This window comes from Neofelis nebulosa, chromosome 3 (genome assembly GCF_028018385.1).
Source record: "Neofelis nebulosa isolate mNeoNeb1 chromosome 3, mNeoNeb1.pri, whole genome shotgun sequence".
Lineage (NCBI taxonomy): Eukaryota > Metazoa > Chordata > Mammalia > Carnivora > Felidae > Neofelis > Neofelis nebulosa.
The window spans coordinates 143,211,417-143,235,819 of record NC_080784.1 but is presented as its reverse complement, the minus strand read 5'-3'; the positions used below and the strand labels follow the sequence as shown (position 1 = coordinate 143,235,819).

Below are 24,403 nucleotides of genomic sequence, written 5' to 3'. Positions count from 1 at the left end.
AGTTTGCAGTAGGTACAGCATCTTATTAAGGATCTACTTAAATGAGGTGCCAGTGTGGTCATCAGCCAAACAGAAGTCTTGAAGAAATCATGGCAGATGCTATAAAACTCAGTGTGATGGCTCTTCTGTTCTCCTCACTCATCTTTGTCAACTTGCAGTTATGTGTCCAGAATACACATAGTGGTAGATGCTCTGAGTAACTGAGCTTGAGGGATTGAACAGCTGAAATGGGCAGAGAGTAGGTAGATAGATATAGCCTTAAGCTGTGAACTGCAAGCTAGTATGATATTAGCATGGGGAACCAAGACTACCGCAATATCCAGATCTCAGTAGAGTGTTAGTCGTGATTCAAGGAAGGACATGAGATCATTGTTTTCAAACTGACATATATATATATATATATATATATATATATATACACACATATATATACACACACACACACACACACACATATATATATATGTCAGTGTGTGTGTGTGTGTGTGTGTGTGTATGTGTGTATTTTTAATTTTTGGTTCAAAAATGAAAAGACCATGGATTGTGGATGATAATAGACATAACCCACAAGTGGCTTCCAAATAGTGTTCATAGACCAGCTCAGCATTTCTTTTTTTTTTTTTTTTTTTTTTAATTTTTTTTTAACGTTTATTTTTTAATTTTTGAGATAGGGAGAGACAGAGCATGAACAGGGGAGGGTCAGAGAGAGGGAGACATAGAATCTGAAACAGGCTCCAGGCTCTGAGCAGTCAGCACAGAGCCCGACGCGGGGCTCGAACTCACGGACCGCGAGATCGTGACCTGAGCCGAAGTCGGACGCTTAACCGACTGAGCCACCCAGGCGCCCCCAGCTCAGCATTTCTTGATAGCATTCTTACTTCATAGGTGACAGTTGAGGAATGATTAGAAATTGATCCAAAGTTAAATTGACCTCACTGTTGGGCTAAGAGTATGAATTTTGTTTTAATTAAAACCAAAACATGTGATCTCTAAATATGGACCAGAGGGCCACATTAGGACTGTCTGACTTAGATGTTTCTCAGTACTTAAGCTCAGAAGTTTTGTTCTTTTTATCTGTGTTAATATAGTTGCTTCTAATTAGGTGAATTAGAGACGTAGGGTAGGTATTGGCAAGTGACTTTCCCATATGAGATGGTGAGTTCCTACAGTTCCGATTTTTGTCTTCTCCAAATCAGGTGAGTAGATAATGACAGCATTTTTAAATTTTATTTATTATATGAGAAACTTTTTTCATTTTAACTTTTTTAAGATGGAATTTTAAAAATGAGTTTTAGCTTATTTTTGTTCCTTTACATTCCTGTGATATTTCAATATGGTCTTGAGCCTCCCTGAGATTTTCTCATGTAAGTTAATTTGATCTTTTCCATTTATGGATGTTGACATCACCTTTTGACCTCGCCTTTTTCAGAACCCAAGGGGCCATTCATTCCCACGTATGTAAAATCACAACTTCTGCATTCTCACTGGGGATATCTGAGGAGTAGCTGTCATCTAGCTTCCTACTATGTGGTTATTATAATGACATCTTAGACATTACTTTAATAGATATTAAAGTTTCCAGGAGGCCAGGAGGGGTAGTTTTAAAAGGAAGCCATTTGGATTAAAGAAGGCAATCTGCTGAGAATAGTCCTAGATGGTTCAACTTCAAACAATATAAAAAACTAAGATCATGTTTTCTTTGGCTTCTGGCCTCCATTTTTTTTTTGTTTTGTTTTGTTATTTCTTTCTGTTGTGGTTCATTAACTTTTATCTTTATGAAATATTTTATATGCTTACTCAAGTTGGTGAGGGGAAACCTGATAATCCTAAGAAAAACATATTAAAATTTGCCATGTGAATTAACCAGGTGGTTGCTTTACTGAGACTGTGATCTTATTAGGCTTTATAAGCTGAGTTGGGGTGGGCCCTTCAAGATATGGATGAGATGGCGTTAAAAAGTACTGTATGTGGATGGAACTAGAGGGTATTATGCTAAGTGAAATTAGTCAGAGAAAGACAAATATCATATGACTTCACTCACACGAAGACTTTAAGACATAGAACAGATGAACACAAGGGAAGGGAAGCAAAAATAATATAAAAACAGGGAGGGTGACAAAACATAAGAGACCCTTAAATAAGGAGAACAAACAGGGTTACTGGAGGGGTTGTGGGAGCAGGGATGGGCTAAATGGGTAAGGGGCATTAAGGAATCTATTCCTGAAATCATTGTTGCACTATATGCTGACTAATTTGGATGTAAATTTAAAAAATAAAATTAAAAAAATAAAAAACAAAAAACAAAACAACTACTGGCCAGGGCCAGAAATTGCATGAACTCAGAATCAGAAGTACCGTAGCCAAAGTCACCATACTGCAGTGTGGCCCAGAGTAAAGTGCTCAACTCCCAACACAGGTGCAAAAATTCCATATCTCTTACTATTCTCTTTTGGAAGCAGACAACTGGTTGGGTTCCCTGACTCTGGGCTGATCTCAGCTATAATGCAGGGGATATAGTGTGAATCAAGATAGCAGAGACTTCTAAGATTTGGAAGTAAGCAGCTCACCTTGATTGCCTCTGGTGAATACTATGGCCTTGAAATGGCTTTGAGAAGCCTCTAGAACCAGAAGTGTGAAGTGATCTCACTTGCTCTGATTACTATGACTGACCACACCTCTGACAAATACTTTGACTATGCAACAGTGTGGCACTTTGCTGGAGCATCAAGAGTTCCTTTAAAAGCATAGAATTATCAATTCGGTTGCGCAAAGCTGCGTCTAGTCCACAGGATTGTCCTTTCTTTTCCTGCTAAATGACTTCTCCTCCTTCCCTGGAACACCTAGGCCCCCTACGTGCTGAGAAATGAGGCCCTCCATATTAACAGAGGAGAGAGAGGAACCATCACTACCCAGCTGCTTGACATCCGAGATGACGACAACCCACAGGATGTGGTGGTCGAAGTGCTTGATCCTCCACTTCATGGCCAATTGCTCCAAACACTTCAGTCCCCTGCAACCCCAGTCTATCAATTCCGACTGGATGAACTCTCCAGGGGCCTTCTCCACTATGCTCATGATGGCTCTGACAGCGTATCTGATGTTGCAGTCTTGCAGGCCAATGATGGACATTCCTTCCAAAATATACTCTTCCACGTGAAGACTGTGTCCAAGGTAGGTGCCATTCCTAGAGCAGCAATTTTCTTGCACCTAGATGCAAAGTTTTGTTGATATTATTTTGCAGTATTCATGTTTTGCAGTTAAGATATGGATAGTTATCTATTCAAACATTTATTAACCATCTATTATGGAAATACTCAGGACGTTCTAAGATTAATAGAACACGTTACCCAATCTAGAAAAGCACTATCTATTTTGTTGGGAGCACCCTTCTCTACACAAGAGCAACTTTTGTACCTTTATGTTGACTTGCTGCCATAAAAAATGCCTTGTTGTCCACTGATCCTTTTGTCTCCTGCCTGATCATAAGAATCAAGTACACCCCTGTTTTTGTCTGCCCTTCTACAGCAGCTCATGCTATGTGAAGCTCATAGTCAGGTTATCATAATGAATCAAAAAGGATGAGTGCAGCCATTCTATTAAGCCAACTGAAGTAGGATGAGGGAACTCTTTCTTTTAGTAATCATAGGAATCCTTGTCGGTCTGAGTCATTCCCATGACACCTCCATATGTTTTTGCCATATCCACAACATCTTTTCTTTTAGTTTATTTATTTTGAGAGAGAGAGCATGAGTAGGGGAGGGCGAGATAGAGAGAGAAAGAGAGAGAGAGAATCCCAAGCAGGCCCCATGCTGTCAAGTGTAGAATCTGAGGCAGGGCTCAAACCCATGAACTGTGAGATTGTGACCTGAGCCAAAGTCCTGAGTTGGACACTTAACCAACTGAACCACCCAGGTGCCCCCCACTAACACCTTTTCTGTTATTTACTTAATATTTTTCTTTGTATCCACTTTTTTTGTGCGTGGCTTCTTTGTAACAAACAATGAATATGAGATTATGGGCTTAATGTATAATTATACTTTTTTCGAAAATATGAAAATTAATACCTAAAAATTTTAAAAAATATTCATCCATGTAGTGCATAGAATGTTCCAGGATACTATTAATGGGATGGCTACCATGTTTTGGGAAATACTGAGCTAATCCATGCTAGATCCAAAAGACTTACTGCAAAATATTTTCAAAACCATTTATTACTTGATGATATTTCACTAGAAGCTATTTTCTGCATTATAGCAAAACTGGCTCTTTCTCATGGTGGTAGATGGAAAGACTTATCATTTTTATTGAACTTTTCATTCCAAATATCAGTTGCCACTGAAGTGTCATTAATGATTAGCTGGAGAAATTGATTTGCTGAAGACAGCTTAGAAATGACTTGTCACTTTCTCACCAACGATCACTCAAAATTTGCGATGGATCCTTGTGAAGGTGAACAGCTGAATGTAACCTAGTCTCTGGCTAGTTTCTTAGGCTGTTGTCTCATGATTTGCAGCTGCTGAAAACAGTGATGGTGGCATGAGATAGATGGGAGCAAGTGAAGGCTGATTATGAGATAGAGTTGGCAGGTAGCCACCTTGTAGCTAATCCTAATTATCACCCTCTTGCAATCGCCTTGGGAGATGAGGTTTAGTTCTGAGGAGATGAAGTCTAGACAGAATCAGAAAGTTTCTTTTCTTCTTCCTTGGTTTTCTTCCAAAGATTGTTATGGGATTTCAGCACAACATTAGCAGCCGCCTTTCCTAGAGTGCTTTCAGTCTCCACGTTTGGAGCTCGGTTCAGTGTATGGCACTGTCATTTTGTATGCTATAGCCCAAGGTTGAAGGGTATTTCTAGGATTTTAGCTGCTTTGACTACAAAAACAAAACAAAGAAAATAAAATTTTAATTTATAAATAAGGCATAAGCACAGATCTCAAGTATCCTTGTAGTGCTTATAACTTGGGGTCCGTGTTGGTATTTACAGGGTCTGTCCCTCCTCCTTCCTCCTGCCATCACTCTATCTCCTACAGTGTTGTGCTTGCCTGTCCATCAGATGAAATAATGGCTTCTGAGTCAATAAACTGGGATAATGAAACCAGTGACCAGAACGTCAGCATCTCTCAAGATGTACTAATAAGTTTGACACTGTAATACTGATATTTTACAAATACATCCTATATTTCCTCTCAGGAGTTCAAAGTACTTCATATCTATTCTACTGATCTTTACAATATCTTAGTGAAGGAGGTTAGAATAGAGGCCATGTGACCTTATTCCTTCTAAAGGAAATTCTATGGGTGGGAGGTATTTTTGTTTGTTTTGCTTTTAACCTTTATTGGGCACTAATGCTTGATATAAATTATTTCATTTGATGTTCACAGTCACTCTGGGGTACTTGTACAATTATTATCTCTAATTTTCCAGAAAAGGAAACTGGAAAAAAAAAGTTTAAAAACATTTTTAAAAGTTTAAAAATGTTTATTTTTCATTAAAGTGTTTAGTGTCAGGGCGCCTGGGTGATTCAGTTAGTTAAGTGGCCGACTTTGGCTCAGGTCATGATCTTCCGTGAGTTCGAAACCCTCCTCGGGCTCTGTGATGACAACTCGGAGCCTGGAGCCTGCTTCAGATTCTGTGTCACCCTCTCTCTCTGACCCTCTCCTGCTCCCACTCTTTCTATCAACAATAAATAAACATTAAAAAAAAAAATATATATATATATATATGTATGTATGTGTGTGTGTGTATGTATATATATATATACGTATATATATATATATATACATATATATATATATATACGTATATATATATATATATATATATATATATATATATATTTAATGCCAGAGCCGCAATTTCAACTCAAGTGTGTTCTGGCTCATCACATTTAACCCACGTGGCTTTTTTCATTCTAGTCCATATTTTTCAATGTTTTAGACATATATATTCTGATCCCCCTAATGGACAGAATGGAGACAGCAATTTTTTTCATTTTCACAATGTCCTATCCAAGCAATCTGGGCACTAAGCCTTCTGGAATCTTCCCTCTGGACTCACTACATCTTGTTACAAGTGAAGCTATTTATAATCATAAGTCTACTGGAGCCCAAGAAGAAAAAAATTGCCTCAGCTATTAATGGCTTCCAATAGATATATAGTCAGACATGATTGATTTCATTCTGATAGCCATTTCTGAAGATGGGCATCCAAGTCCTTACCCTGTGGCAGCCTGCGTATTAAATTTGGAGATAGGCCAATTACTGGCTGATGTCTAGCTGGTGGCTTAAGTGGAGTGGCTAAGGGGTTTAGGTCTAATTCCTGGTGAATGGATGTACAAATTAATCCCAGTGTTGTTCAGTAGAAAACTTAACCTGGTAATACGGATGGAAAGAGAGGGAGGGATAGAAAAAGCGAACTTTGTGGGAGCAGGAACTATTTCCGTTTTCGTCTCTTGAGCCAGGCACCTTGTAAGAGTTTAGTACATTTTTAAAAATTTTTCTTAATGTTTATTTATTTCTGAGAGAGAGAGACAGAGTGTGAGCAGAGGAGGGACAGAGAGAGAGGGAGACACAGAATCCGAAGCAGGCTCCAGGCTCTGAGCTGTCAGCACAAAGCCGAATGCGGGGCTTGAACTTGCAGACCGCGAGGTCATGACCTGAGCTGAAATTGGACGCCCAACCGACTGAGCCACCCAGGTGCCCCGAGTTTAGCACATTTTTGTTGGATGGATAGATAGTTGGGGGGATGCAACAGCTTGAGTGAGGCTGGTTCTCATGTTCCTACCTTTGAATCCATCTCTTGTGTCTGATGTGAAGCCTTCACGGCACCTCTGCTGATGTCAGGTGGCCTATCTGGGACTAAGGGTAGGAGCTATCAGTTCCACTCTTGGTTCTCCAGTTCTACATCACTTCTTCTAAACTTTTATCCTTGGCCTGGCAGTGAGGAAATTTGACTGCTACCCTCCAGGCTTGTGGTGAGTCACTGAGGAGAAAATAGACTCAGGACTGATGTTGAAACATGCTCTCTTGGGGGTAGGAGGCAAAATAAATCAAAGAGATTAGAAGGTAATAAAGAATGCTCTGCTGAACAGGCTCTCATTAATTGGGCGGATTACCAAACCTGAGCCTGCTAGAGATATGATTTTAAAGCAATTTGGTGTCTAATAAGGGCTAAAATGTGAGCAGGGAAAAGTCATGCTTTTTTGGTGGTTTTCTCTCCACTGTTGGGCTTTAAAGAAATTACCCTCTTTTTCGTTAATGAAGACATCTCTGGAAAATCATGCCTCCTCTTCCACTTTGGCAATAAGTCTGATGATCTTTGTGACCTCGTTTGTTGTTTGAGCAATTTATTTTCTGCAACTGGGTAATGCTTTGATGTTAAAAGCCCCAAGTATCATGCTAGGAACTAGATGGAAAATTTTGTTGCTAAGAGTCCTCTTGGGCTGTTTGAACTTGGTAAGGCCCATGTGCAGCAAAAAGCCCTGTTGTGCTTTGCCTCAGTTTTCTTAAAGCTTGTCCCCCCAGTTGTTGTTTTGCAGAGATACCATTTGATAATAAGGGTGCTTGTGACAATTATAAATATGGCGGGAAAATGTTAATTTTTTTAATAAGAGTCTGTCTAATGCATCAACAACTAAATCTCTACCATGTGTCAGGGTTTCACCTTTTATGGACTTGTTTAACTTGTTGATTTTGGCATCTTGGAAGATGCATCGCTCAGAGTATATGCTTAAAAAATGGTTGTTGATTACAAAATTTTGTTTATAAAGTAGTTGAAGTCTACATGGAGAAGAGGTTCTATATTCTTGACCTGAAGGAACAGAGCTTCTGAGGAGCATGCATACATTGGCAAACACAAAAACAGTCCAATTATCTTTCCATTCCTTACCTGGTAAATAGCATTTAAGATTCACCTTCTAGGGGTGCCTGGGGTGCTCAGTCAGTTGAGCGTCCGACTTCAGCTCAGGTCACAATCTCACGGTCCGTGAGTTCAAGCCCCGTGTCAGGCTCTGGGCTGATGGCTCAGAGCCTGGAGCCTGCTTCCAATTCTGTGTCTCCCTCTCTCTCTGCCCCTCCCCCATTCATGCTCTGTCTCTCTCTGTCTCAAAAATAAATATACGTTAAAAAAAATAAAATAAAATAAAAAGATTCACCTTCTATGCACCATCCTATGTGATCCTTCCCTAAAATCCACAATGTCCTATAAGACTGCATTCTAAAAGCTATGACATAAATGAGTCTTTGCAAATTAGGGCATATTTTTACAGAATAAATTGATGTTAGGATTGCTGTTATATCCAATTGTTGTCATTTTCTATTTGATTAAGTTTAAAAATCTTTTAGTTTGAATAGTTTGGCCTGGGGTTGGGGTACACTATCATTTGAGATCATCATTTATGTCCCAACATTTATTTTAGGGAGGTAAGTTTTCATTTTATTTGTGAAATTTTCCTCCTAATGATAGAAGCTTAGGCCCTTACTTCTGGTTTACAACATTAATATTTTTATTTGTAATACAATATATAATGGCTAAACTTTATTGCCAGCATTTCTGTATGCCCATTGTTCTATGAAATGAATCAGAAGAACTATTTAATTTAAAGTACTCTTTTGATCATGCCCCCATAATCCCTGTTTGGGATTTCATTGCTTTCTAATATGGTACCCTGAAGGGCATATAAAACTTCACTAGGCAAGAGATTATTCAACTCATGTTATGGCTAATTTCTTCAGTTCACAGGGATATATGCATCATTGTTCAGAAAAAAAAACAAACAACTACAAGTAGATAAAGAAATTGCAAAATGTCAGAATCTTTGGGGAAATGAGGTTAAAATTTGGCTTTTCTGGACACTTTAACTGTAGGAAAGATGGTGTATAGCCTTCTATTCATCTCTTCTTGAATCGTCCCTGGACTCTCTCCCAGAAGAAAGAAAATGATAAAACCATCTTCATCAAAATATGAGTGGGAAGAATTACACTTCTTTCCCTTAGACAGTTGTCTGTTTCTTCTTAAGTATTGTAAACAAATAATTCAGAAACAGAGGCATTTATATTATCTGGTGATAAATATAAATATTGTAAAAGGCCTGTCTGTGGGGTTTCAGGAGAACCACTCTAGCTCCATCACTGTATCTATCCTGGGCTGTGCTTCTCCTGATTTAGCATGACTCCACATCCCCTGGGGATTGTGTTTAAATACAAGTGGAAATTCATCAAACTAAAAAGCTACACAGCAAAGCAAACAATCAAAAGAATGAAAAGGCAGCCTACTGAAGGAGAGAAAGTGTTTGAAACCATATATCTGATAGGGATTAATATCTAAAATATTTAAGGAACTCTAACAACTCAATAGCATCATAATCCTCCTCCTCCTCCTCTCCTCCTCCTCCTCCTCCTCCTCCTCCTCCTCCTCCTCCTCCTCCAATTAAAAAGTGGGCTAAGGGGGCACTTGGGTGGCTCAGTACATTGAGCATCTGACTTCGGCTCATGTCATGATCTTACAGTTCGTGAGTTCAGGCCCCATATAGAGCTCTCTGTTGTCAGTACACAGCCCGCATCAGATCCTCTGACCCTTTCTCTCTCTGCCCCTCCCCCACTCATGCACACTATCTCTATCTCTCTCTCTCTCAAAAATAAATAAACATTTTTTTAAAGTGGGCTAAGGATCTGCATAGACCTTTCTCAAAGGAAGACATACAATGGCCAAAGGTACATGAAAAGGTGCTCAACATCACTCATCATCAGGGAAATGCAAATCAAAACCACAATGATGGGTGCCTGGGTGGCTCAGTCAGTTAGGCGTCCAACTCCTGATTTCGGCTCAGGTCATGATCTCACAGTTCATGAGATTGATCCCTGTGTGGGGCTCTGCACTGACAGCATGGAACCTGCTTGGGCTTCTCTCTTTCTCTCTCTGCCCCTCCCTTGCTTGCATGCATTTTCTCCCTCTCTCTTAATAAATTAACATTGAAAAAAATAACAATGAGATATCACCTCACACCTGTTAGAATGGCTAAAATAAAAAAGACAAAAGATAACAAGAGTTGGTGAGAGTATGGGGAAAAGGGAGCCCATATAATCTCTTGGTGGGAATGTAAGTTGGTATAGCCATTTTGGAAAGCAGTATGGAAGTTCCTCAGAAATTAAAAACAGAACTATCATATGGATCCAGCAATCTCACTTCTGGGTATATATCCAAAGGAAATGAAATCTTTATCTCAAAGAGATATATGTACTCACATATTTATTGCAACATTATTCACAAAACCCAAGATGTGGAAACAACCTAAGTGTCTGTTGATAAATGGATAAAGAAAATGTGGTCTATATACACAATGGAATATTATAAACCCTTATGGAAGAAGGAAATCCTGCCATTTGTGACAGCATGGTTGAGCTTGAAGAACACTATGTTAAGTAAAATAAGCCAGACACAAAGATAAATTCTGCATGATCTCACTTATATTTGGAATCTAAAAAAGTCCAACTCATAAAAGCAGAGTAGAATGGTGATCGCCAGGGGTAGAAGAAATGGGGAGGTATTAGTCAAGGGGTATAGAGGTTCAGTTACAAGGGATGCATAAGTTCTGGAGATCTAATGTATAGCATGGTGGCTATACTTAATATTGTATCGTATACTTAAAATGTGCTTGAAATTTGTTTTTACCACACACACACACACACACACACACTCGGGTTTAGTTATGTGAGGTGATAGATTTCTTAATTAGTTTGATTGTTATAATCATTTCACAATGTATATGTATATCAGAACATCATGTTGTGTACCTTAACTATATCAACTTTTATTTATCAAGTAATACACTTCAATGAAGCTGAAGAAAAAAAGTAAAATGAAGTTCTAATTCAGAATGAGGTGAGGCTTGAGATTCTAAACTTCTAGTAAGTTTTCAGATGTTGCTGGTGTCTGAACACTGACTTACAAGGAATACTGTCTCCTAATAATTTACACTCACATGGGAATTACAGGGAATTGTATTGGTGAAGTTTAGCCAAGATAGAAATGTAGTGGGAGAGACACCTGGGGACAAGTCACAGTACTTACTTGCTTGGAATATGAAAAACCCCATTGCCTCATCAGTCCAAGAATGTGGTTGCTGGTGTATGACTGATCTCTGTAACCATGATCAAACTTGACGAGGCTGCTGCTATTAGAAAGATTGCTAGCAATTAAGACACCTGAGTCTAAGTATATTACATTATATGAAACACTGCTGGAGTTAATAGGGACGTTTTTCCTAGAATTCCAGGGGAAGGGAATTCTTGGCACATTCTGGTGTTTTTGTAAATAATATTCTATATCAATTGTGAAGGGAGAAAGTTTTTGGGAGTTTGCTCCTGAGCACCAATCACAATAGAAGGTACCTTTGCTGCTATTTTCCTGGGCACTGTTTGACTCAGTTCCCTGGTGAGTGAGGTGAAAATAGCTATGACCGCCTCCTGTGGGGGCAAATACTGTCGTGTCAGGTGACTGCAAAAAAAATAGACGTTGTCTTCTGCTCTTAATATTCCCCTCCTGGAACTGGAGAGTGTGATGCTAAGTGAAATAAGCCATACAGAGAAAGACAGATACCATATGGTTTCACTCTTATGTGGATCCTGAGAAACTTAACAGAAACCCATGGGGGAGGGGAAGGAAAAAAAAAAAAAGAGGTTAGAGTGGGAGAGAGCCAAAGCATAAGAGACTGTTAAAAACTGAGAACAAACTGAGGGTTGATGGGGGGTGGGAGGGAGGGGAGGGTGGGTGATGGGTATTGAGGAGGGCACCTTTTGGGATGAGCACTGGGTGTTGTATGGAAACCAATTTGACAATAAATTTCATATATTAAAATAAATAAATAAATAAATAAATAAATAAATAAATAAATAAATAAAAATATTCCCCTCCTGGGAGTGGTGTTTGCTCTGTTTATTTGGCATATTTGAAAGCTATAGCACTAATTTATAAAAATATCCCCTTTAAGTGCTTGATTTTAGAATATCAGATTTACTGATTTTTAACGTATGAAAACAAACTGCAAACTGAACACAGGCAGCCTCACTAATCTCATTCTGTGCTAAAATGTCAATTATGAGGCTTTGGAAGAGGTGCACACCTTGCAGATCAGGAATGGCAGCACTTTTTAATGACATTAGCTTTAGCAATTAAAATGGTTGCCTTCTCAGGAGTGCTAAATAGGTGATTTCTTCCAGTCAGCGATTCCCAACTGTTGTTTCTAAGGCTTCACTTTCAATCAGTCATCAAGGCCTGTCAATTCGGCCTCCAGTGTTTCTGGAAACTGTTTCTAACTCCCCATTCCCACTGCAATGACTTTTTCATCTTCTCTCACCTGAGCCATTACAAGAATTTGTTAAATGGTTTCTACAGCCCCAGACGCATCCCAGTTCTAGCCCTTTCCATCTCTTGCTGATGAAAGCTTTCTAAACCCCAGACCTGCTCATCCCCTTTCCTTCCCTGAAGACACATGTTGACTTTACAGGGCCTACAAGATAAATGGAGACTTTTAGCACAGCATCTACCTTCTACCTACGACAACCTTAAGAGAGTGTCCCTTTTTATTCACCTGCTCCCCTGGTTCCATAAACTCTTCTTTCCCAGACACCTGGATATTTTATGAAGCATGCAGTGCATTGTCTCATGTCTTTGCCTCAGCTGGGCCCTCTGCATAGAATTCATTTTACCTCTTCTCTCTTAGAAGACCTGTCTTTTGGTCATTTGAGAATTAAATGATATATCCATAGGAAAGCCTTCCTGAGCATTCTTTTCTCAAACAGGAAACCTCCTTTTTCCCTTATTCTCCCACAGCACCCTGTGCATCATATGTGATGCATCCTGATTATTTATCTGTGGGGAGATCACTAGATTGTAAGTTCTGAAACTGAATTCTTGTTTCAGCCATTCTTACCTATCTCAGGCCTCTGGCAAAAGAGCCAGCATATAATAAGTGCTTAATGAGTACTCCTTGAATGTGGGTGGATGGGGAGGATAGAAGGACAGTTACTTGGACAAAAGAGCCCCTGGGGGGATCAGTCAGTTAAGCGTTCTGCTCTTGGTTTTGGTTCAGGTCATGATCTACAGTTCATGAGTTTAGGCTTTGGTTCAGGTCATGATCTACAGTTCATGAGTTTAGGCCCCACATCGGGCTCCATGCTGGTGGTGCAGCATCTGCTTGGGATTCTCTGTCTCCTTCTCTCTTTGCCCCTCCCCCACTCATGCTGTCTCTGTCTCTCTCAAATAAATAAACTTAAAAATAAAAAAGAAAGAAAGGAATGGAGAGACTTAGTCTTCCTGAATGAAATAAGTTCTTTGCTTATAAGTTAAAAGAAAAAGCAAGATATGTACACACGTACATACACATGCATATATCTACACGTAATACATATACATAGTTCATAATGTGACTTCAAAGCTATGAATCTCTCTTATTAAATGATCACTAGCAGCAATGGTACATTTCGACTTATGTTCTTAAGGGCTGATGTTTTCTTTTATTTTGCTTGGACCTAATTCTGTACTCTTTCCTTATTCTAGAATGATGGAGGTCTTCGGCTCGTGGCTAATTCAATGGTGTGGGTTCCAGAAGGTGGGATGCTGCAGATTACCAATAGAATCTTACAGGCGGAAGCTCCAGGTGCCAGTGCCTCAGAAATCATCTACAAAATTACACAGGACCACCCCCAATTTGGTAACTTTTTTCCTTTGCCATGATTTCATCATTGTATCCAGTAGTCTTGGACTTGCTTTTGTACAATGCCACACAGCAAGGTTGTGAGTCCAATGAAATTGACTTTCTAATACCTCACACATCTCATTTAAACAGAATAGTCAATGGGGCACCTGGGTAGCTCAGTCAGTTGAGCATCCAACTTCAGCTCAGGTCATTATCTCACGGTCTGTGAGCTCAAGCCCTGCGTCAGGCTCTGTGCTGACAGCTCAAAGCCTGGAGCCTGCTTCAGATTCTGTATCTTCCTTGCTCTCTGCCCCTCCCCCACTCATGCTCTGTCTCTGTCCCTCTCTTTCTCTTAAAAAGAAGTAAACATTAAAAAAAATTTAAACAGAACAGTCAAAATAACTCATACACACATTATCAGGTAGTACACTAAGTAATATAAACATATTAGTGTATATGAAATCCAAAATTTAAGTCTTAAAACAACTTAATTTTACAGAGAAAGTAACTTGCTAAAATATAGTTTATATAAGCATGTATAGCTAATTAGTTTAATTTTGAAGCTCAGGCTCTTAAACTCCACCTTATGTCCCTCCTAGAACATCACCAGATTTCTTGTTGAGACTTAAAAAAAAAAAAAAAAAAAGCTTTACATAAAAACATTTCTAAAGATCTCCATTGTTACTTCCACTTCCAGAAAGATAGTGCAATATGATAACCTGAAAATTTTCTCGTCCTCCTCATCATCTAGAAATGCTGGAAACAAGATAAGAATTATAGGGCAGTGGTACCTGGATGCCTCAGGTCAGTTGAGTGTTCCTACTCTTGATTTCAGCTCAGATCATGATCTCACACGTTTGTGAGATTGAGCCCAGCGTTGGACTCTGTGCTGTTCGGGATTCTCTCTCTCTCTCTCTCTCTCTCTCTCTCTCTCTCTCTCTCTCTCCCCCCCCCCTCCCCACTCATGTTCCCCACATACATACTCTTTCTCTCTCTCTCAAAATAAATAAACATTAAAAAAAAAAGAATTATAGGGTACTGCCTGACCTTCCAAGAAGAGAAAGAAGTCTCCAAGTCACAAACAGAGAAGGAGCTTAAACCAGTCTAGGCATGAGCTCATGGAATAGCTTCCCTCAGAGTGGTTGTTTGTGTTCCAGGAACCCAGGGGCTTGAGATATAATGCTTGTGCAAAGACAGAAAGTTAAGATCCTGCATAAAACTTGGACTCTGGAAAGACTTTGACTTAGAGAGACAGAAGAGAAAACAAGAAGCACACCAGCACAGAGAGATGTTAAAGAAACCTATCTGTGTTTCCCAGGGCTCAGAGTGAAGTAAAAAATTCTACAGAGAAAGAACTCCAGGCCTGTTTCTCCTGATGATCCTGAGTTAAGTTACATTGCACGTTGTCTGAGAAACCCAAAACTGAGATGTTATATGAATATTAATCTCAAGCCAATGATACTTCTTGGGTTCCTTACACAAACTGGTAGAAACTGCTATGGAATGTCCACCCTCAACTCCAGGTCACAAGATTCTCACAGCCTAAACCACTGAAGATTAGCAAATGAACAAAATGATCAAAACTCCAAGGATTTCATAAAGGAGCAATCATAAAAATTGTGAAACAAGGGGTACCTGGGTGGCTAAGTTCATTAAGCATGCGGCTTTTGGTTTCAGCTCAAGTCATAATCCCATGCTTCGTGGGTTTGAGCCCCTCATCTGGCTCTGTGCTGACAGTGCCGAGCCTGCTTGGGATTCTTTCTCTTCCTTTCTCTCTGCCCCACCCCTTGCACTCTCTCTCTTCCTTTCCCTCAAAAAAAATAAATACACTTAAAAAAACAAACTATGAAACAAGCATATTTAAAATAATTTAAAGATACTAAAGAGGAATCAAAACTTTAATAACCACATACCATAAAAATAAAAGGCAGGTAGATATTTTTCAAATGTTTGTTTGTTTATTTATTTATTTATTTATTTATTTATTTTTGAGAGAGAGAAAGCAAGTGCTAGAGGGGAAGAGGGGGACAGAGGATCTGAAGCTGATAGCAGTGAGCCCAGTGCAGGGCTTGAAACCAAGAGCCATGAGGTCATGACCTGAGCAGAATTTGGATGCTTAACCGACTGAGCCACCTAGGCACCTCATAGGCAGGTAGATTTTTTAAAAGAACTAAATAGATAACCTGAAAATTAAAATGAAAATGATATTCATTAAAAGTAAACATGTTCTTGGCATGTTAAATAGCAGAGGAATAATAATCTCTTTTTCTTCTGGGTCCTTGGATTTTAAAAATTATATATTTTCTGTAGTGGGGAGAAAAATTAACTTTTGTGCAATTCAAAAGTAATTCCAATGTCAACAAAGACATTGAAAAACACGATTCAACCAAGAATTGATACAATTATGAAATAGTTGTTCTAGCTGGAGTGCCTTTTATTATATATAGTCGTATAACCTTGAGGAAGGCAAGTGAATGCCTTTGAGCCTTAGGTTTCTTTAAAAGGTTAGGCTAGATAATTTTTTATCTTTTTATTTTAAAATAATTTTAGACTTACTGAAAATTTGCAAAAATAGTACAAAGAGCCCTTGAATACCCTTAATCTAGCTTTCTTCAACATTAACATCTTATGGAACAACAGAACAATTAACAAAACCAGAAAGCCAACATGGATACAATGCTATTAATTAATCCACAGACCTTATTCAACTTTGTGTTCTTTTACCCACTGATTTTAAGCTTGATAATGTTTAAGTCCTTTTCAGCTCTAAAAATCTTTGACTCGTTTGATGTATTAAATTCTTTACCTTTATCTTGATCATTAAAAGCCAAAAAATTTAATTTCCTAGAGACAATCCAATATTCCAATCGTCTCTTTAAGTATTAAACAGAACAATGCTGAATTAAATTTCAGCTTGATAAATGCCATGTAGGCTTGACTGTGACCCTTTCCTACTATAACTCTCTTAATTAACTTCTTCCTATGAACATAATCCTCTTTCTGCGTGTCCAGAGCCCCCTATTAGTAATAATCAAATCACATTAACGTTAGCAACCACTCAAGAGTGAAAAAGGTGGTGGGAACTGGAAACCCACTCAACACCAATCTGCTTACATCCGTCTGTCGCAGTGGTATGAATTTGTGGAGCCCCTACCCTCTTGCCACCCCAGCTCTTATATACTCCCTCATCACTTTAGAATGTTCCAGATGAGCTTTAGACTTTTTGTGGAGACCTGACCATGCAACTGAACCAAATGTAAATTGCTTGTGTAGTAAATGCATACAGAACCCAAGTTCCACCACTTTCAGCAGACTCATCACTGTTCTCAAATGTTAGTTTAGACAAGTTGATTAATACTTGTACCTTTAGCTACTTCACAAGCTTGAAAGTGAATTTAATGAGATGGCTTTTCTAATGTTTATTTATTTATTTTGAGAGAGAGAGAGAGAGTGCGTGCAAGCATGAATGTGAATGGGGGCGGGGCAGGGAGTGGAGACAGAGAATCCCAAGTAGGCTCCACACTGTCAGTGCAGAGCCCAACTTCGAGCTCAAAATCACAAACCACATGAGATCATGACCTGAGTTGAAATCGAGAGTTGGATGCTTAACTGACTGAGCCACCCAGGCGCCCCATAATGAGATGGTTTTAATGAAGTAACTTGAGTATCATTTGAGGGAAAATCCGACTTAATCCCACACATTGCCAACTCTAAATTATTTATCATCGGGTAAGAAAGCTTTAATACAAATTGTCTCAATCCCAAAATAATTCATGGGATTTTCAATAATTCAATGAGATTCTAATTCTTAATACCTATCAAAATTTCCCTTCAAAATTCTTGATTAAACTATAGGCTTCAGTATTAAGGAAATCCCAAGTACAGAATTTTAAACCTTGTTTTAAAAGGTTTTGTTTTTTAAACCTACACTGTTTTATAAACCTGGATTTTCATATATTTAAGGTCATCTCCTTGTTTTTGTCATAATAAATGTGGAGATGACGTGCTACACAACAGCTCTCACCTCACTGGGGTGAACCTCACAAAATATTGATATTTGTTCCTCGCTACTCTTGGGCTTGTCACAAAGACACCTTGTATTCAACAGACCCAGTGTTAAACTTCCCTCCAACCTGCTCATCCATCGGTGGCATTGCTGCCCTTCCTGTCACATCTCTCCCCATCTCTCATCTTCACAACACAATGTCAAGTTCTGTTGCTTCCACTTACTTAGTGACTCTTGTATCTGTTTATTTCTTTCCAATCTTACTTCTGTTGCCTTAGTTCAGGACCATATCAGTCATCTGGATTTTTCAGTCATCTCATAATTGATCAGACTGTCTGTGTAAATATTAGTTACTATTTTACCATTTTTATAAAATAAAATCCGGCCTCTTTAATAGGACTTTCACAGGCTCCCTGTATTCTGATCGTATATGTTCTGTGTTCTAAATCAGTTTGTGCCATTCACCTACAGAAACCTCACAGTGGCTCCCAGTTGCTTAAGGAGGCTGGTCTCAGGGGCAGGAATGGCATCTTGCTCATCTTTGAATCCCCATCCCTGAAGGGTCTAGTGTGATAGCTAGCACCTAACAGGTACTCGATGACTATTAACTGAATTGAAATTAATAGAATTAGCCAATATCCTATGATTCCTGTTAATCTGCATAACATGGCAGTTTTTTTTAATCTGAAAAATAGGCTTATTTCATTAGGACTTGTTAGAAAAATTCTGCTTAGTTTTTCTATTATAAAGAAAAATTGCTAGGATATTAGCATTTGAATATTTTCTGTTTCTCTACTCTCTACATTTTCATTGTAGAAATTTACTTTCAGAATATTTTGCAACTGTCTCACATTCATAAACAGTATACATTCTGGAAAAGCATGTTTATTGATATCATCTTATGAACAGAGGTTGAACCGGGGAGAGATGGCTAATGGAATTTGTGACTTAAGTACAAATGAGAAACAGTACCAAAAAGAAACTAGAATGAGTTGATTCTACACATGATTTTATAAAGAAGACTATTGATGTTTTTCTCTTACTTTAGAATTTCAATCACCATCCAGGATATTATGCTCACTTTAAACTTCAATTTAGTGTATATAAATATTAGAAGGAATATTTCCTTCACGTAAGAAAATTCCTCTCATGTAACCAAAGTGTGATTTCAGTTGTTCCATATGTCTAGCATACTTAGTGTACTAAGATCTGGGTATCTTGCTAGAGAACCTTCCCGTCTCCTTCTGCCTCCCTCTCCCCGCTCCTCTTCTACTTCTCTTACCAACTGAGTGGTAGAGTCTTCTTTCTGATTTTTTATTAGATGCATTTTCATGAAAACATGGCTTCTGTTTTCAGCATTTCATCTATCCTTCTGTTTGGTCTTCACTCGAGGGCATATTATCCTTGTGAAACTTTAATTGTTTCTATAGCACCTCTGTATTTGCAATCTCCCTTTAAGGAGATAGGAGCTCCAGGTGAAAAACAAGCAATAGAAACAGATTGGTGGTGGTGGTGTCTAGATTTAGGTTTCCTTGCTACAATTTTAATGAAGTCTAAAGAATTATGGAGGAGGAAATGAGATAGTTATTTAGGAGGATAGATATTGGACTGTGAGCACAACATGATCATGACTGGTAACAGAGTTTCACAACCAAGAATATGAGCTTCAGATTCAAATCTCAGCTCTAACATGTACAATTTGTGAATCTGAACAAGTTACTGAACTTCTCTAAGCCAAAAGAACTTCCTTTAAATGGAGATAATAATAGCATCTTCCAAAGGATCAAATAACATAAGGATGATTAACATTCTTTTTAAGTATCTATGAAGTATGTACTATTATTTTCATTTTACCAATAAGAATAGAGAGGCTTATAAAGGCCTAATAAAGCTCATGCAGCTGGACATGGAGCTGGATTTGAACCATCACATAATGTGCTTCATGCAGTGCATGCCATATGCACCCCAGTGTCAGTTATTCTTATTTTCATTGTACAGAATTCTCAAGTATAATTTTTTCTGGGGGGTGCTTGGGTGGCTCAGTTGGTTGAGCATCCAACTCTTGATTTTGGCTCAGATCAGGATCTCAGGATTTATGGGATCAAGCCATCCATCAAGCTCCTCAATGAGCGTGGAGATTCTCTCTCTCTCTCTCTCTCTCCCTCTCTCTCTCTCTCTCTCTCTCTCTCTCTCTCTCTCTCTCTCCCTCTCTCTCTCTCTCGCTCTGCCCCTTTCCCCACCCATGCTCTCCTTTCTCTCTTAAATAAATAATGATAATTAATAATAATAATAATAATTTTTCTGAATTTTTTCAAATTTCCCATTGTGTTTACATCAAAAACCTCCTGGTTAAAAAGCATTTCCTGTTACATAGAAAGTTGTAGGTAGGAATGAATCCATCCAATGCCCTGTATTTGAATATTTGTTTTTCTGTATACAGAATGTATACAATGCCCTGTATTTGCTGTATTCATGATTTCACATGATTTAATTGATATAAGTCAGTAACTTGATGCGTGAATTGCCCTTGAATGACTTCTAGCTTTTTTTTAGCTGAGAGAGTGGGAATTCTGTGTGTGAAGGTGAATTCAAAGATGTCTATTGAATTCTGTGTTAACCTCCTTTCCTTCACCTTAGATAAAAATACAGAAGTACATAATTTCTGTTGAAAAAAAATTGTAGTAGAAAAGGAGATGAGAGCTCTGACTGACTTTTACGGGAGATCCTCACTAACGATGTGGCTTTCCTAGGAGAGATGGTCCTTCTGGTTGATATGCCTGCAGACAGCCCCGCGGAGGAAGGGCAGCACCTGCCTGATGGGAGAACAGCAACCCCCACCAGCACCTTCACCCAACAAGACATCAATGAAGGCATTGTGTGGTACAGGCACTCGGGAGTCCCAGCCCAGAGTGACTCCTTCCGCTTTCAGGTACTCTCTACTGCTGACTTTTCTGATGTCAGGATGGTCTGAAGAAAATCATCACCATTATTTTTATTTTATTTTATTTTATTTTATTTTATTTTATTTTATTATTTTATTTTATTTTATTTTATTTTATTTTATTTATTTAATTTATTTTTCATCACCATTATTTTAAATAATCAGGTCATTTTCTATGTTGCCTGGAAATCACATTTGGGGGAAGAACAAATGTAATTCGTAGCACTGAGATTTTTTTAATCTGCTGATTCAGTCTTAGACTATCTCTACAGACTCATTCCACAGCAAAGAGTTTATAATAGATAATGGCTGAAGTGTTTAGAAAAAAAATGTTTTCAAAATATTAAAATGCCATATGGAGGAAAAAATATTTCTTTTTTCAAATGTTTTTGGAACATTTACCATCTTATGATAAGAGCATAGACTTAGCAGCCAAACCCAGTGGGTTCATATTTCAGTTTTACCTTGCACTAGCTATACAACTTTGGGAAGATTACTTTGGCAAAATCCTTGTGTTTCATTTTTATCATCTGTAAAATAGAACTATATGAGGATTTAATGAGTTAGTACATACACGTACAATACTATCACTATGTGTGGGTTCGTTGCTATCATTGATAAAGATTGGTCACATACCAGTGCTGTAGACTAAATGTTTGTGTCCCCCTGAGATTCATATGTTGAAATCCTACCCCCTCCCCATTCAATGGTATATGGGTATGAGACCTTTGGTAAGTGATTAGGATTAGATGAAGTCATGAGAGCTGTGCTCTCATGAATGGGATTAGTACTCTTATGGGAGTCACAAGATAGCTTGCTCCCCTTCCGTGCTCTCCACCATGGGTATGCAATAAGTTGGTGGTCTGCAACCCAGAACCCCACCATGCTGGCCCCCTGATCCAGACTTCTAGTCTCCAGAACTGCAAGAAATAAATTCCTTTTGTTTATAAGCCACTCAGTTTATGGTGTTTTTGTTATAGTAGCCTGAGCAAACTAAGACAAACAGACCGTAAGGAGTCTGTCAATAAATTAAAGAACAAGAAATTATCCTGGGCACGTTGTCTGGCAATTATCAAATATAATTAGAAATTAATAATAAAGAGGTAAACAGAAAATTCAAACCATTTAGAATTTTTAAAAGTCTCCTAAATAATTACAAGTTCTAAAAAGATGAGGAGGAAATAACTTATCAAAACTTAAATGATGTGGACAAAATAATACTCAGAAGAAAATTGATGGCCTTAAGCTCTTATTATTGAGCAAAAAGCATGAAAATAAATGGGCTAAATGAAGGTAGAGAACCACAAGGGAAACCTAAGGAAGGAATTCATAGAGATAAGCAGAGGAATTGATTCAGTATAAAATGTGAGAATTGATAATGAATACAAAACCTGAATCTTTGGAAAGACCAATAGAATTAGACAAACCTATGTCAAGGGCAATTTGGAAATAAAGAATTGAATAAAAGTGCAAAGGAATGAGAAACTTTGAGAAAGAGTGTTTAAACATAGGTACAGAAAGGAATTTGGGAAAGTGTCAGAGAAAATATAAAGAAGCACTCGTAATGATCAGCCAAAGCCGAGTCACAGTCCCTCTGAGTTTAAGACTTTTCCTTTGTCTAGGAATCCAGCTGGGGATAAACTGCCACGATAGCTTACCTTGTTAAAATTACCATCCATTCTCCTCCTGATGCCTGGTGTACACATCTTTATTGCCTAATTTATATTGTGTAAAAGATGTGCTTTTCCAGGGAGCAGATTGAAAGAAACTTGGAAACCATTAGAATGAGATTATACCGAGCACACTGAAGGTCCAATGGGTGAGCAAGCCTCATGTGCCCTTTGCCCAAGTTAACGTTTTCATGTTTAGCACCAGGGAACTCTGCAGTCCTCAAAAAATGATATTCGATTGCTTTTCCAACTTGGTTACTAAATGGGTATAAAAAAGCAAGAGTTACTCTTTTTTTTTTTTTTTAAACAAACTCACTGGACTTTAAGACATCCAGTTGAACATTATTACTTAGAAAGTGGTTCCCTTTAGAGAGTCTTCACACATTTTACTCATGATGTGTTTAGAACTCCTACTTGAGATCTTCTTCAAAATCTATGGGATTTTCTTTAAATATCCCCAGTAGTGACAGTATATCATTCTTTGGAAGCTGATTTTAAAAAATAACCAAAGAGCCAAAAGTCAGTCAGAGTCATGTCTGGTAAGAAGAGTAGTAATTATTTTTTGTTAAAACGGAGTAATTATGAAGTAACAAGCTCAGTTTTCTTACATGATTTGTGAACTCCCTCTGAAGGCATTCCAAAAAGTGCATTTTCAACACTGACAGCATCTTTATTGCAAGTGTGAAACAACTCTCTGAGATTATGTTCTCCTGGATATAAAAAAGTTGGGTGTGCTTTTAAAGTCTCATTGTTTTATAGGCTTACCTCATATTTTGATTTGAAATGACACAGACACTGTAGCTGTGTACTGAAACAAATGGCTGAAACTTCTCTCATTCATCATTTTAGTGTCCCTAAAAGAATTAAACTAAAAAAGATGCTGTTCTAATGATTCTTCTCTTTCTTCCCTTCTTTTTTCTTTCTTTAAAGCAGAAAATGCAATACAATGAGTTGCATGGATTTAATTCCATTTTAATGTTGATGTGCTGTCATGAGCCATCAAGGCATGCCATCTGTTACTTTGCACGTAAAACTTGGGATTTATGTAATGCAAGTGGCATTTAAAAATAGAGCATGGCATAGTGAAAAGAAAGCACGCACATTTGCGTCATTTGGGGCATGGGAGGGGACTCTGGTTTTGGTGTATTCAGAGCACGTTGAAACAGCCTTAGGGGATGTGGTATGAAAAGACCAACATATTTCATACCAATATCTTTACTAAGGAAGCTAGAATTGATTCCCTTGCTTGGTAATGTGTCCACATTTCACTACCTGCGCAGTGTTCCATTCTTTTTCTTCAAGAGATAAAGTATATTTTCCCCTCTTCTAAGTTTTGAAATCTTCCAAATTGAGCCATCTTGGTCAATAGGAAGATCATGAACCTTCCGACCTGTTTGAATACTGACCCTTATTGACTTTATGACTGTGATATCTTGCTTAACTTATTTGACCTTCCATTTCCTCATCTTAAAATAGGAGATAATATCAACTTTGTAAGTGGTAAGAGAACTTTTGAAAAGTAGGTAGTATAGTGCTAAGCCCATGGGAGATGCTCAGCAAATTATAGCTGTTTCATTACTATTACTTGTAATGACACACTATAAGGTATCTTCTTGAAAACATGTAGATATTCTGAAACTTGATCTCCAGGCATCTGATGTGATCAAGATACCGAGAAGACGGTTTTTCTGTTGGGCACAACTTCAGAAGACATAAAGAAAAGACTGCCATTCCTGCCTTTTTCCTTAGAATTGACAGAACCCTGCCCCCTCTCATCTGGAATTAATGCAACTACACGTGACCATACAGGCCTCAGCAACTCTTGTGACAAGCCTAAAGTGGAACAGAAAACAGAGAGAGGGAGTTTAAGCAGGCAGCTTAGAAGCACTGGGGGAGGGGAGGAGCTAGCTGAGTAGGCAAAGCATAATTTTTTTAGCGTTTTTGAAGCAAGAAAACGTTGATTTTGTGACCACTATTCTAAATTTTTTTTTAATGTTTATTTATTTTTGAGAGAGACAGAGACAGAATGTGAGTGGGTTAGGGGCAGAGAGAAAGGAGACACAGAATCCGAAGCAGGCTCCAGGCTCTGAGCTG

The 24,403-nt window shown here is 38.3% G+C and overlaps 1 protein-coding gene across 1 annotated transcript in view; it reads left to right on the top strand.

The window, feature by feature from the left end:
* Positions 1 to 24,403, top strand: part of FRAS1 (Fraser extracellular matrix complex subunit 1) — a 426,196-nt gene that overhangs the window by 279,401 nt on the left and 122,392 nt on the right. The window contains exons 29-31 of the mRNA XM_058722162.1: positions 2,845 to 3,171; positions 13,554 to 13,707; positions 20,449 to 20,627. Of these exons, the coding sequence (XP_058578145.1) occupies positions 2,845 to 3,171; positions 13,554 to 13,707; positions 20,449 to 20,627 (660 nt within the window). The remainder of the gene's footprint in view (positions 1 to 2,844; positions 3,172 to 13,553; positions 13,708 to 20,448; positions 20,628 to 24,403) is intronic.